Source organism: Lepeophtheirus salmonis, chromosome 1 (genome assembly GCF_016086655.4).
Source record: "Lepeophtheirus salmonis chromosome 1, UVic_Lsal_1.4, whole genome shotgun sequence".
Taxonomy (NCBI): Eukaryota; Metazoa; Arthropoda; class Copepoda; order Siphonostomatoida; family Caligidae; genus Lepeophtheirus; species Lepeophtheirus salmonis.
Genome location: NC_052131.2, coordinates 51163479 through 51182844, shown reverse-complemented (window position 1 = coordinate 51182844; position 19366 = coordinate 51163479). Strand labels below are relative to the sequence as shown.

Below are 19366 nucleotides of genomic sequence, written 5' to 3'. Positions count from 1 at the left end.
ATTACATAATTAGCATTTACTAACAGTCCCCGTTTTGCTTCGGAACCCTTTATTCAGGTAGCCACCAAAAAAAGCTCTTCCATTATCATATTCCGAGGTGCTTACTGGGGATGGGCTGGAGGGGTTTAGCCCCCTCCAGCCCCGAAAAAGGATTGTTAAAGGATATTAAAGAGCATAAAGAAGCTTATTTTCTTGGATTTCATCCTGTTCTACTCTTGATTTTCTGATTAATCCTAAATATAAAGTAGTTTGTTGACTTGGTTGAAACTTGTAAATAATTATATATAATATGAGTTGGTTACAATTACCCACTCTGGGACCCAAGAACTATTCAAAATGTCTCTAGAATATTGAGTAACTGGTAACCTATGCTATATAGATTCGCTATGTTAACAAAAAGTGAGTCTCCGTCTTTTATGAACAGACATGAGTGTTCAATCCGGGTTTGAATATAATTTTATCTATTTAGGAAAGGATGTTCACTTCTCAAGAATTAAATAATAATGCCAAGTGCTAAGGAAAAGAAAATTTCATTCTTCAGATTACCAATTCAAAAAAAAAAAATACGGGCCAGCTAAAAAAATCACCGTATTTACATCACTGGGAATATAGCACCCTCCATCCACACCAATTGATAAATTTTTATCACATAAAACTATCGTTTCGTCTACAAAAATTTAAATGTCCTATTTTTTAAAGAAAAATTGTCATTTCTTAAGAAAGTTTATACCTTCAAATTTAGTTCTCTCATTTGAAGTATACTTTAAAATTAAAAAGAAAAGTTTTTCAAACCCTACCACCCCTCAAAAAAAAAAAAAAAAAAAAAATCTTACGTACGCCCCTGTACTTTCAAGAACAACGTTTAAGGGGCAATGTTTTTCGGTGGAAAACCTCACGGATTTTCAAAAAAATGATATATCAAGAAGCCCTAAAAAAATTAAACCCTCTAGGTATAAAACCTTAAATATATTAAGCCGATTTTTTAGCCATTTTTTGTTGAAACTAGCTTATTTTAGAAGTACATATAGCCTAATATGCTTTAATCTACCGGACAACACTAATTATTCTAATCAGTTACAATTGAAAAGGCTCTCAAGAAGAAGAAGATATTTTATTTACTGAAAAAATGATGTTTTCTGTTTTCTATGTCCAAGATTTTTGAAATTCCTCAAAATAGCCACTCCTCGAAAAGAATAAGAAAACATTCTAATTTACTTACAACATGAAAACAATCAGTAATAACAATTATATGAAAATTCATAAACAGAACAAATATCTTTAAAGGTGATTAGCGGCTCATTAAATGTTTGTAAAAGTGTTGGTTTTACGTCTGGATACGCTAGAACGGTCTCAGATCGTTCAAGGATATCCACTCATTTGGTCCAACTACGGTCTGGACTGTTTTCGTAATAAAATTCGATTAACAAGAACAAAAATAGGGTTTGATTCGGCTCTGTGTTTTTTTATTTTGTATCACGTCGTAGCTTTTATTGTATCACGCAACCTTTCTTCCGTTAAGAAACAGAAAAAGGCCAGCATCAGTTGGTAGTTGGCCAAATCTTTCCAACTTTAGAATTGGTATTCAATAGTGCTGGACCGGTTAAAAAAAACTTAAAGGACTGCAGTCTTATTAGTCCGGTCCTAATAACTTGTTCAGTCCTAGGACCTGACCTTATAGGTCTTTTGTCGAAACTACAATAGCACGTAGTTAGTACTGCATACGTCATTTGACTCGCTGAAGTTACATCATAATTCATTGCCTCTTTCAAAAAGAATATACCTTACGAGATGTGTTACTAGAATGTATTATCCTACATTTTAGCAATAATTCATTATTTTCTTCAATCCTAGCTATGAATGAAGAGAATAAAAAAAAATAACCAGGACTGTAGGACTAAAAGATCGATGTATCAGTCCTTAGAACCATTGAATGGTAAAAAAGATCGGACTGATTAAAAAAAAAGGACTGAAAAGGGCGGGAAAAAAAGACTAATAAGGCGATCAGTCCTAGGACGAATCCAACATTAGTATTCAATAAAGTTGAAAATTGTTCACAGCTTAGAAAGAGCTAATTCTAGTTCCAACCAACAACGTTCCGTAAATTAATTAGGAGAAAAAAAACATACACAACGACAGCTGACAACAAAATACAATGTCAATTTTTATGTTAATGTGGATTATAATATGTATTACACGGTTGGGCAGAAAAACGTGGATTCTATAGCCTACTACCCTTCATGACCTCTGTCAGAAGGTGGTGTGGAGTCCTTGTGCACGAGGACAATCATAACGTGGCATTTGTTTGAATCGAGGAAGTGGAATGATTTTCAAAAAATGGACGAAAAATAATTTCGTGGTTTGCTTTAACATTACTTTATGAAAGGCAAAACGCCTCAGTAGACTAAAAAGAAGCTTCATAAACATATGGGTACAAGTGATGCTCAATGTTCTGGACGCCTTATTTTGGTTACTACTACAGAAATCATTGATAAAATCAATGATATGGGGATGGAGGACATAAGAGAGAAGGTGTGTGATATTGCTAGTGCTGTGGGCATCTCAAGTTGGAACCCTACTTATTTCCGTTAATTTTGCGACCACAACAGCTGGCAACAAAATATATTGTAAACTTTTTTACTACGATAGGTTGCAACATCTAACAAGCATGTACAGGGTTAGGTTGTCAAACGTGGACTCTCGACCTTCCTGGCCTTCATGACCTCCTTCAAAATTTGGAGTGGAGTCCTCATTTATGACAACAATCATAAGTCGCCCCTCACGCCCCTCCTGATGGTCTTAGCAGCTACAGGAAAATCGTTGGTGAGGCGATTCGTCGATTGGGTGGGTTCTTCCTTTGTTTTTCTTCTCCAAGCTGTACAGGAACTCCGGACCCCTCTTTAAATTATGCCCTTCACTTCCTACTTTCCTAGAGAGGTCTTCCCCATCATTCATTGACCACCTTGTAAACCAGGCTCCCGGAGCACTTCACAGTATCCATAATCTTCGCCAATTCAAAAAGATCAAAGAGATCTTACTAAGTCATGATGACGAGATAATGAAATTTCTCGTCATCAGCTTGTTTATGCACAGAGGAAGACTGAACCAGAATCTCAAGAATGAATCACTAAGACTTCCTATAATAATAATGAGAAAATTAACATTCTATAAACTTTTTCTATTAAATATTAAGGACAGTAATTAACTATTGCATGTCAAAATGGGACATAAAAGTAAAAAGTCTATACAGTCTATCAAAAAAATATGTCTCTCTAATGCCGAGATTTATACTATATCCGACCCTAATATTTTCCTAAGTAAATGACATTTTTGTTCTATGATTTTAATTTCGGTCTGGAGGAACACATTCTTGGAGATTGATCTAGAAAAAATGGCTTAACCCTTTAACGACGACTTGTCAAATATATGACATCTTCTTAAATTGCTTATAATTTTTCTATACGTTATTTTATGTAAGTTTTTAAAGCCTATAAGTACTTTGAACCTTTGTTCCAATTTTTAAAGACTTCATTATGCTTTCCTATATTCGTTATGCTTTCAAACATGGAGAGATGCTGGAATGGGTTATTTTTGATTATATCATTGCAAATTTATTGCAACATATTATGAATAAATATTCATTCTATAAAAAGGCATATACTTGACTCTTGAGTATAATTTATTGCCACAATTATTTCTTATCAGCTAGGTGTGAAGTCTAGGTATGATGACAAGAAGACGAAATGTTCGTCTATGTTTGTTTATGTACAGAGGACGGCTGAACCAAATTGTCAAAAAATAATCTCTAAACATTCTTATATTAATGATAAAATTTACATTAATTAACAATGGACGTTTGCAGTATCATTCTTGACTAGAAATACCTATGTATTTTTTATTATTTTCTGCTTTTTTTCGAAAGGATCAAGACCGGACTGCAAAAAAATCAGTCTCGGACCGCGTGTCAACACTAGTTTTTACCTTCTCCAGCTCTACGTCTTTTTATATTTACATATTTAAGTATATTGTGGATTTTTCATGCTTTGTTGAGATAAATATATAATTAATGTAATGATTTTCTTTCGATTACGTAATAATAATATGTTGTTTTGAAATGGTTAATTATGGTTATAACTTATGGGCATATATTTTGTGCTTTTATGCTTTTTTTTTCCTCTTTTGGGTTAATTAAATATCCAAACGAAGGACCTTTGTGGTTATGTTGGATTGACTAAGTCGATATTCAATATATCTTAATATATAAAAGTATTTTCTGAACTGTCAAAACGTCTCCTTTTATAAATTTAACATCATTTGAAAATGGAACCAGATGGGCACTCGGTAGAGTGCAAAACCTCCCCAAAAATCAAATTGAGTTTTGTATCTCCATTAGTTCAAAATTTAGGGTCAATAAGGGTTTTTCAACGTTTTGTGTTACACAAAGAAGTGCATAGGGTTGAAGTCCTGTGAGCATGGAGACCAAGGACTGGGTCCAAAAAAAGCTTTAAAAAAATTATGACAACCAAGCCAAGGATTTGTGGGATGGAGCAGAATCTCTCCATCTCCATCTTCACTCTCCAGACAAATAACCTTAAGAACTTTGCAATCTCAACATTGTCTCGTCCAGTGGGGATAGCAACAAGGATACTATGCCTTTTACGGGATTGTGAAATAAATACTTTGTTGGTCGATGCCTTTTTTAAAAATAAAACTGACGTCAAACACTTCTGACTAGCCGCCAAAACAACAAACAACACCCTACCTATGCTTACGCTCACCGTTCGCTGTTAAACAATGGCCACATACTCTATATTGAATAATAATTCCCTTGTTGGTAGAAGAAAAGAATTGGCTAACTATTAACCTATTTTGGGCATTTTTCTTTTTCCTTTGGTATGAAAGGTAACGACTTGCTATAGATCAGAGATCAGACAAAAAAACACATTCAAATAACTGCTATTTGATCCTATATATATGCATTTTTACATTTTAATTCTGTCACTCTATTTGATTGTCCTTCCTGGATTAAAAATATACCAAATTGAGTTTTTTTTTTCTTTCTTGTAACCTTCGAAGAGTAATTTTCATCAAAAATTGAAAAATGCTTTATCTTGAAATCCTGATGTGATGGGCAATAACTGAGTTCGTATTCATGATTACCAGCTAAAATTTAGTTAGAATGTTTTAAAAACCCTTTCCGAGAAATATCTGGTAGATCAGTGTAAATATAACTTTGGTGTATCAGTGTCAGTTTTAGAATAAGCGAGATATTGCCAGAGACGTAACTAAAAATTCATGTAAAAACAAGATTTCTTTTTTTTTCTTAATAAATGAAATTTTGAATCTTGCTGGTAGGGTTAGGACATTTTGTTTACAATCCCTCCCTAAGCAGGCAGGGGATTGGGGTCCCCTAAACTAAGGGTCCCTATAAAATTGCTGACATTCTCTTACGTGACTGGCTATTACATTGCTGTAACATAATTCCATTATGTTTAGAGTATTATTTTAAAGAACATTCTTGGCCTGTATCAACTTATGTGTGTTGTAAAAAAAGTGATCTGATTTGTAGCTGGTTGACCTGAACATCCTAATAAATCAATGTACATAGTCTAATTATCTCTGAAAGGACAGCCTTTTATCATCATGAACCGTTCTTTCCATTAGAGAAACGGGTTATCAGTTAAATATATTTTCAGAAGTGGGCGCGTTTAGGGATTGAATGAAGATATTAAAAAATTTAATTTCCTGTTTTTGTAGAAAAAAAAATTGTATTTTCTTATTTTTACGGAAAATTAAATATAGGGATACATCGGTAACTTTAGTCAGTTACTAAACTTTGGATTTTGGAGGGATTTTTGGGCAATATGAGCATAAAGTATAGTGATAATTATTAAAAAATGAGCATCCAAAATATTAAAATGGAGCTATTTGTATCCAAAGAAAAATGTAGTTTTATAAGGATGATTTAATATAATTAGTGATGTTTTATATATATCATAATTTTAATTACATTTTGCTATATTATATCGTCAAATAAAGATTTTAGAAAGATTTTATTCCGTTAATTTATACCTTCGATCAGTATTGGTAGTTTTTTACATACATTAAGACCGTCCACCGTCCACATTAGTAGTTGTATCAAATTTTGAAGTTGGTGAGATCTTCAAGAGTAGATTGAGATTTAGATTTAGGCATTTCATCATCACCACCACAGAGTATAGTTCAACCTTTCGCATAAATGAAAAATCAGGATTTCACAATTTGGCGAAAAAGTATTCCTTCTTTGTTGCAAGATTCAAGGGGTATTATTCAACAGCCAATTTTGGTCAAAGTTTCACCTTATTCTAATTGGATGTTGTCGTAATTTGGTTCTTTCACATATCCGATCATATAATCATAATCCTGATTGGATCATATACATATTTTTACCTCCAAAAAGAGAGCCTATTGAAGGAAGATTTTTGCAGGTGGATTTTCATTTGAAAAATATCATCAAAGAATCATTAAAAACTGATGTGCAATCTAACTAATATCCAAATTTTAGTTAGAATACAAAATGATCAATGATCAATTTTTCCCAAAAAGGTTAAACTGAGTAATTTTTGAACAATGGAATCACAAATCCTAAATCCAGTCATCAATTATCCTCTAGTGTAGTGTTACCCATGATTATGATACATAATGTCATTGTGTTGTATTCTTGAGGGGGAAGGGCTGAAGCCCTACGGACGCCCCTGATTGTATTTCTTCCATTGTACATAAAATATAAAAAATTTCTAAAAAAAAAAATAACTTTTTGTGAACAGCTTTGGATTTTGGAATTTGTTTCTCCAAAAAACTTAATTTTTTGTGAACAGCTGTGCATTTTAGAATTTTTTTTCAAAAAATTTAATTTTTTCAGAATAGCCATTCGTTCTTGAAATTTTTTTGTACAAAATTCAATTTTTTGTTTTTGAATAATTGTGGATGCTTGAAAAAGTTTTAATTATCAAATTGTATATTTGAATTTTTTTTCGAAAAATTTAATTTTTTGATTTATTTTCAAAAAATTTCAAAAACAACGGATAACTTTGGGGATGTGAGCGAGGAACAAGGGGAACGTTTTTATCAGGCTATTAAAACAATGGAAGAATGGTAGGGATCCCATATGATGCTGGATTATTGGTCAAGCTTGATGAGAGACAACCCAGATTTAAACACCCCAATATTAAAATGAATAATTTAATTATTGTAGTTCCTACGCCAATAAACTATTACCTGGCTTGTTGTCGTTCACCTTATTTAATCTTTTAGTTTAATTGTTCATCAAGTCCGTCAAATATCGAGATAAATTGAAGTTCACTTTTTTGAATTCGTTTATCGTTTATCGTTGATAAACGATTAGGACTTTAGAACGATTATTAACAAGCCTGACTATTATTCACTCTGCTGTAGGTGGACAAAATACCATTATTTTGGTATATGTATAAGATCAAATATCGTAACATATCGGTTTAAAATCTAATATCTTATATGATTCTTTTTGTTTATAAATTATCATAAAATTTGTAATTAATTTATGAGTAATTAAATACATGCATTCAATCACAAGCTTTAATTTTTAAGCTCTAGTCAAGCATGTAGCAATATAATCATATATTAATAATTATTTTTATTTAAATATATTCAACAGTTGAAGGGCATACTTCTACAATGCCAGCCATCATTGTATGACAAGAACCCAAGGTACATTAAATGGATTGATATTAGAAAATCCATTTGAATTCTATATAGACATATATTATGTAGACAACTTTAATGAACTCACTTATTATAATTTATTAGGTACAAATAATGAAAACCTTCAGGAAGAATGACATATGTTTGTATGATTGAACAAACTTTTAAAAATATGTATATCTATTCATCATGACTTTGAAGGTTATGCGGGTTCTTACATAGATTTAATTGTGTACTCAAGTCACAATAAAGTTTTCAAGTCCGACAGGAGTCTATTGGAACTCCGTCTTTGTATACATAAACTTAAAATCTCTGGTTCCTACTAAGGTCTCTGATGTCCAAACCATAGTCCAAAAGAATAATCTTCTCCCAAATGAGAGAGGCTCTTGTGTAGTAGGCAACAAATTATCAAAACATTACATATTTTCAATTTGTCTTGTTATCTCTGTTATGCCTGTATCATCATAGATTTTTCTCTCGATTAAGGAAGGTGTATTTAACAGTGATGTGGTTCTCGAGTTCAATATTTGATGGCCCTAGTCTAATTTCGGTCTCAAACCCTAAAAGTCTGGGTATAGGGTTAGGCAGTCTTGATCAAAACACTAGGATGGACTACAGGGGCGCAGTAAGAGTTTCATATTGGGGGAGGCCCATATGATTTTTTTTGGAGGAGAGAGGTTAAAAATATTAGAACTCCTTCATTTTTGATTTTGAAAGGCCTGGGCTCCTGTAGTTTAATCCTGTAACTCCAAGTACATTTTAGCCGTAGGTGAAGTTGTAATCGTAGGGGAATCCTCAGGAAGGGAGGGGGCTTGGGGCTGTAGTCCCCCAAATCGAGAAATTAAAAAAACAACATTAATATAGAAAAACAATTAGCCCCCAAATCAATTTAAGGATTTATTTTCTAAAAAAAAAGGTCATTCTATTAAATTATGGTATGGAAAGAAAAAGCCTCCCCCCCCCAAAAAAAATATAACTCTGCGGACGCCCTTGAATTTGGAGGGAGTATTTATGTCAGAAAAAATTGAAATACAGCCTCTTTAAAAAATAAAATATACCTTCTATAAAAAACGACTTTTTAGAAATAAATAGATAAAAATATTGAACCTATTATCGAAATAGTCAAGAAAGGGGACCTAAAAAAACATTACTAGATGCTAAATTATTTATTTTGCCACACCTTGTATTTTTGGAGAAAATAGAAAAGGCAGAATCTTATTTTATTTTTAAAGTGACCTCATATCCTAGCAGCCCTTATGTAAGGTGGGCATGACCTTGGAAAATTTGAGTTATGATTTTAAAGTCTCTGGTTCCTAAAAAGGTCTAGGGTGGCCAAAATATAAGAAAAGATGTATTCTGTTCCACCTTTTATTAAAACTAGTGTTGCTTCAGTCCTTAATTATTCGGTCAGGTCCAGTCTTGGGACCGGACCTATCAGTCCTTGGAACCTAAGAAAACTAAAAAAAGTCCAAAGTCTATAGGCCCTTTGGACTGTCAGTACTAGAAATGACTAAAAAAAGAAGAAATAAAGTTGAGTGACGTCATCAAGGAACGACCTTTATATGTTTTAGGACTGATATGGAGGACTGAACTAGGCGGTACTGGAGTCTTCAGTCCTAAATAAGGACAGACACAACACTATGTAGAACTATACATTTCATTGCAAGATAGATTTGGATATTTCATTAATAATTTGTAGTCCCTGGTAAAAAGAGAAGATATGGTACATGAATAATTTCTTCTTTTGTTATTCTATGTTCATATATGTAGTTCCGAGTCCAAGTCTATCAAAAAATGAGTCGAGCCCGAGTACATAAGGATAATAATAATAAAAAGGAAGAATAAATGCGTGCTAAATTGTCCCTAAGCACTTCAGTGAACCCCCTTTACAGCTCTGCCAAAATGTGATTCTACTTACCATTGAGAGAAACTCTCATAATATACATCGAATGATCAAAATAAAAGACATTGTTGTATAATGATCAAGATTATGAAATGTATTTTGTAAGATCGTGGAGTCCACAATCTACATTAAAACATACGCTTGAACCTCTCACTAGATATTTAATAATTATAAGAGGTGGGAACTTGGACTAGAATCTATATTTGAAGACTCGTGACTCTCTGCAGTCCTTTCAATTTTTTACTGGATAAAATATATTTTATTTTTTGAGGACTTGAACTAGGACTCCAAAAAAATATTCAAAGACTTGACTTGGACCTGCAGTATAAGGACTTTTTTCCACCTCTGATATAATTATTACAGAGTTGTATGGTTTTTTTATATAGTTACATATTAAAAAAATAGATATGAATATTAATAACAAAATCATAGTATGGTTTTGTATATTAATGATCCAATCGATTTATTTTTAATATCATCGTGGCGCGTGTTTTATTCGGAAAACAAAAAAAAATCCTTTGGGTTAATAATGTTACAGGATTTATTTAAATATAAATTGGTATTTTTTTTGTAAAACAACAAAAAAACATGCACCTTAAGGCCTGCTTTGAAGAAGAAAATACTATTTTTATTATTGAAGACGATCATCATATTGTTTTTAAGTATAAAAGTACTTGTTAGCTTCACTAAAGGATTTCAGTTAGGATTGATGATAACATGTATCGGTTCATGGTTTTACTATTGGTCGTAGGGTTGGTATACTCAGAGGCCAAGCCCTGGATACAAGGAGTTGGTAAGTGAAGTATGTACATAATAATCATGTATGTACTATTTCCACACATCTTTTTGTCAATCATTAATTAATTAACGTTTATTAGATCTTTCGCTTCCAAGAGAAGTGGATCCAGAGAATCCTATTCAAGCTCATCCCGACGACTGCAAAGTATTTTACGTATACAATTATCCCATGACTTGCGGAGAGGAGTTGGTCTTTTCACAAGAGTCTCTAAGCTGTGTTCCCAAAGAAAAGCGGCCAGAGTGTGCTTAGATATTAAATTCCATAAATAGCCATGAAATATATAAATTGTTATCTACTTAACATAATGAATTTGAACTCTTCTGAACTGTATATTAATGTAAACAAACAAATAAAAAAGAAGCTATATTGGTCACATTCATGGATGATAACTGCTCAATATGGTCTTACAAATGGTTGAATATACATATTTATTATTAAAGAAAAGAGTAACTGAATAATTTGATATTAAACAGTCTTATCAATTAATGTAAATATTAGTGATGGGACGATTGATCGGAATCGGCATTGGTAAAATTTGTGATTCTGATTCTTATTTATTGCTGGTACTTATCTATTTAATACTTTTCTAAGTTATGAAAAAAAAATAGCCCCCCCCATTATGGCATTTTTGCTGTTTACTAGAAAATTAAATATATATTTTTTTTTGAAATTTAATATTTAATTTAATTTTCTTTGAAGAACTATGTATTTTTGAGAATAATCATGGGTTTTCGAAATTGTTTTCCAAAAAAATTCCAAAAAGCAAAATGGTATTTTCGAACTATTATTTAAAATATTAAAGAATCGGCATGGTTATTTTTTGGAATCGTTCCATCACTAATATTAATGTGAACAGATAAAATAAAAAGTAGCTCTATTGGTCACATTCATGGGTGTTGACTGGCCAATGGTCATACAAATGGTTGAATATATATATTTATTATTAAAAAATAGAGGAACTTAATAATTTGAGATTTAATAGCCTTTTCATTTAATAAAAATATGATATAAGAAGTAAATATATTTTTGTCTGTCTGTTTGCTGTTTGTTCGTAAAACAGTTGGATATCTATATGATTTAAAAATTGAATTCATTTATGACAAGTTCTACAATGACGAAGAAAAATGAAAAGTTCGATACATAACATACAAATCAAACTCAAGTTTGAAATAAATATATTCTTCCGTAATTCTTTTAAATTTATGTACATGGTATTAAGAGTTGCCCAAAGTTTTGGGAGAGAAAAAAAATCATCACAGCGATTATATTTTTTTATTAGAAAAGGTTTTTCGTTAGCAATTCAAGAGAGATTTTAGTGTGATAAACAAAGTTACGCCATATAGGAGTATTCGTCGTTGCCATTGGGAGTTCTTTCAATGTAGGCCTTGTCTATCAAACTCTCAATACATTTTTTAATCATGTTTACTTGAGGAGCAAACCGACCCCGGGATTGGCTCAGCACCTACAAATAAAACGAGAAGATTAATATCAAGAATCAGCTAGTTGTTGGAAACAAATAAAAATTGTATTTAAGAATAAGTAAGATACATATTTGTATACAAAGTGACCCCTTAACAAAAATCAAATAATTGCCAAAAACGTTGTCCTTCTTTTTATCAAAGAAAATAAGAAAGAAATCAAATTGCAACAACAAAGTCGTCACTAAATCGGCAACAAATAAAAAATAGTACATATTTTGCAGAAGGGTTACTCCGAAATGAAGTTGAATCAAACTAAATAAATCTGCTTTACCTCTTGAATGAGTAAATTGTGTTTAAGGACCTTTCTACTTTTCATCGTTCTAACTATCGTTGCTTGAAGATACATTTTCCTATCTTCTTCTACTGCTTGATGAGTATGCTCCACTTCTTGAGGAGTTTCATTTTGAAGTGTACGAGTTATGCGAAATTTGGTGCGTTTGTTGGTGTAGTTCATGTTCAATGTAATGATTGAATTTATGTCGATTTCCTAATTAGGGGAATAGGATACATGAGAGGTTAAATTAATTAAATAATATGATGCTTCTTACTCCTGTGTCACAATCTAGAAGCTTTGCATCCAGGAGGGACTGTAAGTTACGAGGAAATTGTTCTTCAGACATCTTAGTCGCCTCAAGAAGCTCTTTGTACTCCAGGGAGTCCGCATTCTCAAAGCAAAGCAATATCGCCATCTAATAAATAAAAATCCAGTCAGTACAACAGTAAATAATTAGTATTCAAACCTACCTGAAAAGTTGACATGTTGATGATATAAGTTTTGGCGAGGTATCCTATTTTCACATCCCCTGAGCTTAAATGATGTAGCCAAGTCAGCTTACGACCAGAAAATTGTTTCGTATAAAATTGTTCAAACTAAATATAAAAAGAAAATGAATGTGAAGAAAACATTTCATATTTCAAGGAAATTACCATCTGAACGGTTTTTTCTAATTCGATAGGTATAGCTAAAGGGCAAAGACCATTTTGACTTAAAGGCCAAGCTCCTTGTTGTAGAACACGAACAAAATAATTGATCCCTAACTCGATTGATTCTTTTTGAAGATAATTAGTAAATTTATTGTTCAAGTCTTCAGCTAATGAAATGTCAGTAAACATTCTATGGAATTTATTCGTAAATTCGTAGCCACAGGCTTGCTTGAGACGATTTATCATTCCTTCTTCTAAGTCCATGGAGTGAGATTGCTGATAAATTAATCGTTTACCTAAGAAGAAAAAAATATCAAGATGTTGGTCATTTGCATTCACACACATAGTCTAAATATTAAGAGATTTACCTAGATTTCTAGCATAAAACTTTTGAAATACATCTTTGTCGTCAAGATATTTGAACACTGTAATGGAAGCATTTAGTTTATCGTCAATTTCATTTTCAGATATTCCCTTTTGAGATTTCTTGAGGAGACCATCGCAGTACCGAGCCAGCTATGAATAAAAATTATGAAAACGTGAGCAATACGTAATAATACCGGAAATACTATACCAATTCAGGGGATTTTGGCAACTGCTTAGATTGCCTATGATTGATAATGGCTGTACATGCTTTGTCTAAAGTACCCATATAGGGTTGATCACCATTGAATACGGTAGTTATCAACTCTTTATACTTGTGATGAACTTCGAGCACGTTTTCAACAAAGTCTTTTGCAATCTGTAAGATTGATTAGATGACAGATTTATTAGCTATTTGCCATCAAAAATGTGGATCTTCCGACTTACCGAATGACCTTTAAGGTTAGAAATTGACTTTAGACCTTGATTTTTAATATGATTTTGAATTTCTTCTAAAAGGACGTCTTGAGCACCCGATATTGGCTTGAGCAATCGATACATGTTACTTAAATCCTCCTTGAGTTCTCTTTCAACCATGGGCTTACACTCAGAGTGTAATAGTTCAATATGATCCCCAACCATTCTCTGTTCACATTCATTAGTTACTTTGGAGTACGAGGTGGGATACAAGAACTTGATGGATCTTTTATTCTCTGACTCTATCTTTTGAATGACTTTTTCCATATATTGAGAAACTGAGCCTTCTTGCAAAAGTTTTGAAGCTTCATTCTTATAAAATTCCCCAGTTGCAGCAAGAAACGGTTTTTCAAAGATGGTCTCATACAACTAATAATTAATTAAGAAACAATTTAGTATAATTTAAAAATTACTTTCATAATGCCTTAAAATACCTCGAGATTCCCTCTCCTTTTAAATTCTTCTACGCTGACAAACGAATTAATGACTCCTTTAATAACAGCGTCTGATTGAAACTTTATTTGCCCTGTAGACCCATTCTCATTAAGGCGATCGTATTGAATACCATCCAACAACAATCGAACAAGTTCATCCTGTACAGGCTCAATCATCTTTCTCCTCCAAATTTCGAGACCTAACTCACCAATTTCTTTCATTTGCTCTCCAGGATTTATGGATACACTACCATAGGTTAGCTCAGCATCAGAAATTTTTTGCTTACGAATATGTTGATTGTTCAAGTATCTGTAAATATATTAATATATATTTCAGACCCGTGATATGGATTAATATAAATTTATGTTTAAAAAACTTGGATTTAGTAGTAAGTACATACTTAGATATGAATTTCAACTATTGGAATTATCTCCGTATTGTAAATTTAAAACACTTAGTACTATCTATTAGTAAAGTAATGAATCCATCAAGTTGTAATTATACAAATATGAGAAATTTAACTAGAGTTAAAATTATAATTATAATTAATCTTCAAAAAGTCCTTTTATCCCTCTGAGAACGGCGACTAATAAACTAAGTAGTCAAAAAAGAGCAGTTCTGTGTTTTTATCCTATGATGATACAAATTATCTCTTATATTTATCTGGAAAATATATCTGAATATGTAGTACGTTAACATAAAAACAATCGTGAACAAAAATCAAGAAAAGGAGAATATTACATTCAATATATTTTACTTCATTTACATATAAAAAGCTAATTTAGTTATAGTTTAGAACATTTATTTGATTTAAGAGATTTATATTGACCCTGATATGGTCCATTTCAAAAGCATAAAATATGTCAATTTCTCTTAATTTTATGTGATGCTCAATTTTATTTACTTTAAGAGTACAATCCTTAATAGAAATTGAGGATAATTCGTAAAAGAATACAAGTATAATCCAGTCTACATTTTGTAATAAATAATTCTAGCTTGTTTTTGTGTTGGCATTCTATATACCCAAGACAAATAAGATAATGCCATGTATTTAAGAAGTATATGTTTTGACTTTTCCAACGTTTTAGAATTGATTTAACCAAGTCAACACATAACTAACGGGAGTCAATGACATTTCCTCCTTCCTTGTATATTGAGGTACTTCTTAGGAATGAGGAAATAAAGAACTGTGCACAAAATATCATGGGGTGAGAGCCAAATTGTCGTAACTCCTATATTTACTTTACAGAATGGGGATTGGAAAGTCTATTCCCTCATAATGAATAATGGTTTTTTTCATATTTGCACAAATAAATTGATCTGATAAATGAATTTAAAGAGTCTGAATTTTTCTATTTTTTAAATATTAAACTTCACTTCTGGAATGACATATTGACAATAAGATTAATCGTGGAGTGAGAGCCAGATCGTCGTAACTCTTATATTATCTATACAGAATAGAGATTGGAAAGAAATAATGCCGTTTTCATATTTTTACAAATAAATGGATGTGGAAAATGAATTTAAATAGTCGGAATTTCTCTGTTTTTAAATATTATACTTATAGAATGACAGTCAGGAAATAAAACTAATCGTGGGGTGAGAGTCAAATCGTCGTAACTCCTATATATACTTACAGGAATGGAGGCTAGAAAGTCCATTCTTTCATCATGAATAATGGCTTTTTCATATTTGTACAAATAAATGGATCTGAGAAATGAATTTAAACATTCTGAATTCCTCTATTTCTAAATATTAAGACTTCAAGGATGAATGCTTATATACAATAAGACTAATTTTTGTAATTTGTGAGTTACGACAATTTGGTACTCAGCCCTTGAAGTGTAATGATCTTACGAATAGAGCATATGAAGATAGTCGATTCCTTGAGAAAACTCTTTCCATGCTTCGTGATAGTTATGAAGGAGTTCATCTCGACCCGCCTGGAGAACTTTAAGGAGTAATTCATAGAAATGTTCCTCTAAGAAGCATTTAGTTTCTCTATAAAGTCGATCTGCCAAGGGTTCAGGATATGCCACGCATAAGGAGTAAACATCTTGGAAAGTTAAAAATAATATAATTAATAATTGCTATGTCAGGTACAATGATTTACTTCTATAAAAATGACGATAACCTACCCATGAATCGATCATTCCAAACGTCTCTAGGAACATGACTAAGAGTGATAACTCCTTTAACCGTTTCTCGTAATTCCGACCAAGTTGTGTCGAAATCCACGCGACGAGGTCGAAGCGACATCCTCTTTCTTAATCTATTATTTGAGACAAAAATATATATAAAACTGCTGATTCGGAGGGGACAACTGGAGGTTTCATAGTACGAGGTTCTGTGATCGACACTCTTTTACCACCATTCTTCCGAAAATTTACTTTCATTTCACGAAATATAATAATTTATGTTATGTAGTATTATTCATTACACATTTATCCGAATTTACCAATTCATTGTTAATTATAATATCATTAAATTGCACTCAAATAATTACTAAAAATATTTATCATAATTAGTTAATTGTAACTATTATTAAAATTCTAAGGAAAAAACTATACTTTCATCCCTTATATCTGGTGTTATCTCGGTTCTTATTTATTCGCTCCAGTCCAGTCTTAGTAACGATCCCTGAGACCGGTCCTTTTTTCCTAAAAATCTCGATGGTTTATTAAGCCAAACAAGATATTCGAGATATGTATTAAAAACATTGAATATATCTTTCAAAAGATATTCATCCTTTCGTTATAATGTAATAAAATACGAGCATATTTAATTATATAAATTATTCTAATATATAACGGAATAATTGAATAGTGGAAACCCCCATAAATTAAGTAATGATTTTATCTTCTTTAAGGACCGACATATGGGAATGTACTGGATCGCGGTTCTCGGCCCTAACTAAGCACCATCACAACACTACTTATATCCTTTAAATATATAAATCTTTGTAGTTAATAAATGCTCCTAATTGAAATAATTATTCGCTTAAAAGTACATATTGTTATAATAACCTAAATATCCTTCGAAACTGAGAAAATATTACTTTATGTAAATAAAAAATATATAAAATATTATTTAATTACTTACAAATAATCATCTAATCAAAGTTATCTGTAATGAAAAACTAAATTAATTCGTCTAACCATTATCTCACACTCAATTAATTAATTTCTGATTATTCACTAAAACATGCATATTTAAGTATAAAACATCTTTTGAGAGAATGCTAAAATGACATGTTTTGATTTAACGATTCTAACGGTAAATAGTAACCTTTTATAATAATTTCCTAACCCAAAGTCTTTTAAGATAATTATTATATATATAACTATATAATACTTAATCAGTGTTATTCTTAAATGGCCGATGTAATTATTCATTCTTCTTCTAATTATTTAAATTAGTAATCAATATTACTTTGAAGGAATGATGTTTTTTTATCATATTATTGAGGTATACTATGTCAAAAATAACATCAACTAGGATTCCTACAGTAGGGGATAAAATTCGACCCTTACCACCTCTCGGGGAGGGATAATATTCACTTCACACATTCAAAAGTGTTACTAAATAAATTATTTTTTAGTATTTGATCCTATTTACATATGAATAAAATTCTTCTACAGCCCTAAATAACCTCCCTAAATATTAACAGATTCACCTCAACTTCTGAGAGAGGTGTACCTAATACAAAGGTGATTGCTTTGACCATTTGACTTATTGTAGTCTTATTCATGTGGCAATAAGGATACGCTTATTAGATCTGAGGAATCAATCGTACCTATTTTAAGATAAGGATGCTTTTAATCCATAATGAAACATCATTTATAACGTATTTTGTTCTATGTGGGACCGTTGAAGAAAGATTAACGTGTAAATGTATATATATTTGAGAATGGAAAGTATTTAGTTATCTAAAAAATTATTAGCATAATATAGTAGTTAATTAATTATTAACTCTATACTATGAGGCTCATTCAATAGTTATGCTACATTAGATAAAGATATATTTAATGTTAAGGTGGATTTGAGAAAGAATTTGTACAAAAATTCCAATATTATATTCGCTGAATTAAAATGATTTGCGTGATCCTTCTTGTTACCTACTAACTATACATTGTGTATTCTGAATGTGAGGTCATTCTATCAGTGACGAGTCCTAAGTAGAGTCTCTGGATAACTTCTACAAATTTCTTTTAATGAATAATAACTATTTTCGCATCTATTTTTGAACTAAGTACATTATGTGAGATCAATTGGCAGAGAGCCAAAGATAAATAAACACATATCTGATTAATTACCTAAGTTTTTTTCATATGATTCATATCATATCATCGAAGAACAAGGATTCGGTCCTCGGTGTATTGCAGAGCTACAAACTTGAGGTTTAATGATAAGAAATATTGATTTTTGTTATTCATGTCAATGATGAAGAATATATATTTGAGGAAAGTCGCCTACTCTTGAATATCTATAATTAACCATATTGATTCCCTCTTAAAACAACCTCCTTCATAAATCGTAAATACAATAATCTCTTTGTTGGAGTGAAGTATCCATCTCCTTCAAATACTTCTTCCACATCATTACTTTTATGGTATCACGCAGCCTTTCCTCCTTAGAGAAACATAAAAAGACCCGAAATTATTAATCATAGTAACTACTATAATTCTCTTATATACGCCCAGACTATCACTGTTATTTCTTGAGCATTTTAAGGCCGATTACCACATCTATCGATATTTTGTTAATATACGTGTATAAGTTTGGAACGGACCTGTAGACTAATGATTTTTAAGAACTTTCCATACTATAATCTTCAAACCTCAACAATTCTTATTTTCAAAAGTAAGAGGTTCTGTGATTTAAAAAGAACCATGTTTGGAGGAGAGAAAATACCGTAAAAAATAAATTTTAAAATGTGGTAACCCGCCTTCAAAATGAATTAAGGCGGGTTACCACATTTATCGAGATTTTGTTAGCGAGGTAACGCCGTGCACCAGGCGAATGTTACAAAGAACAAGGTTAGGCAACAAGAAAATGGCTGGGCAAGCACAGCACGTCCTTATCGTCGATACTGTATTATTTATAATATTAAAAAAGGGTATTTTTGGGTTAGCGAGATAACGCCGTGATAACAGATTTATTAAATAAATCTTTTTCTATTTCTGGTGACGTCATTGGGACGAGCCTTGATAATTGATACTTACTACATAAATTTAAAAAGTAAAAATTTAAATAAATTATATCATT

The 19366-nt window shown here is 31.6% G+C and overlaps 1 protein-coding gene and 1 long non-coding RNA gene across 2 annotated transcripts; one reads left to right on the top strand and one right to left on the bottom strand.

Annotated features, from left to right (window-relative positions):
- Positions 1-10191: 10191 nt before the first annotated feature.
- Positions 10192-10837, top strand: LOC139907621 (uncharacterized). Its single transcript, XR_011784338.1, has 2 exons — positions 10192-10412; positions 10498-10837. It is a non-coding gene; the product is annotated as an uncharacterized lncRNA (long non-coding RNA).
- A 722-nt stretch (positions 10838-11559) lies between these two features.
- Positions 11560-16491, bottom strand: Cul2 (cullin 2). Its single transcript, XM_040727427.2, has 11 exons — positions 16237-16491; positions 15956-16154; positions 14098-14407; positions 13634-14032; positions 13398-13565; positions 13192-13339; positions 12827-13119; positions 12644-12769; positions 12448-12588; positions 12171-12386; positions 11560-11880 (listed from the first exon to the last, which is right to left on the bottom strand). Exons 1-11 carry the CDS (start codon positions 16355-16357, stop codon positions 11749-11751), a joined length of 2253 nt encoding a protein of 750 aa, XP_040583361.1. The 5' UTR covers positions 16358-16491; the 3' UTR covers positions 11560-11748.
- Positions 16492-19366: the final 2875 nt, after the last annotated feature.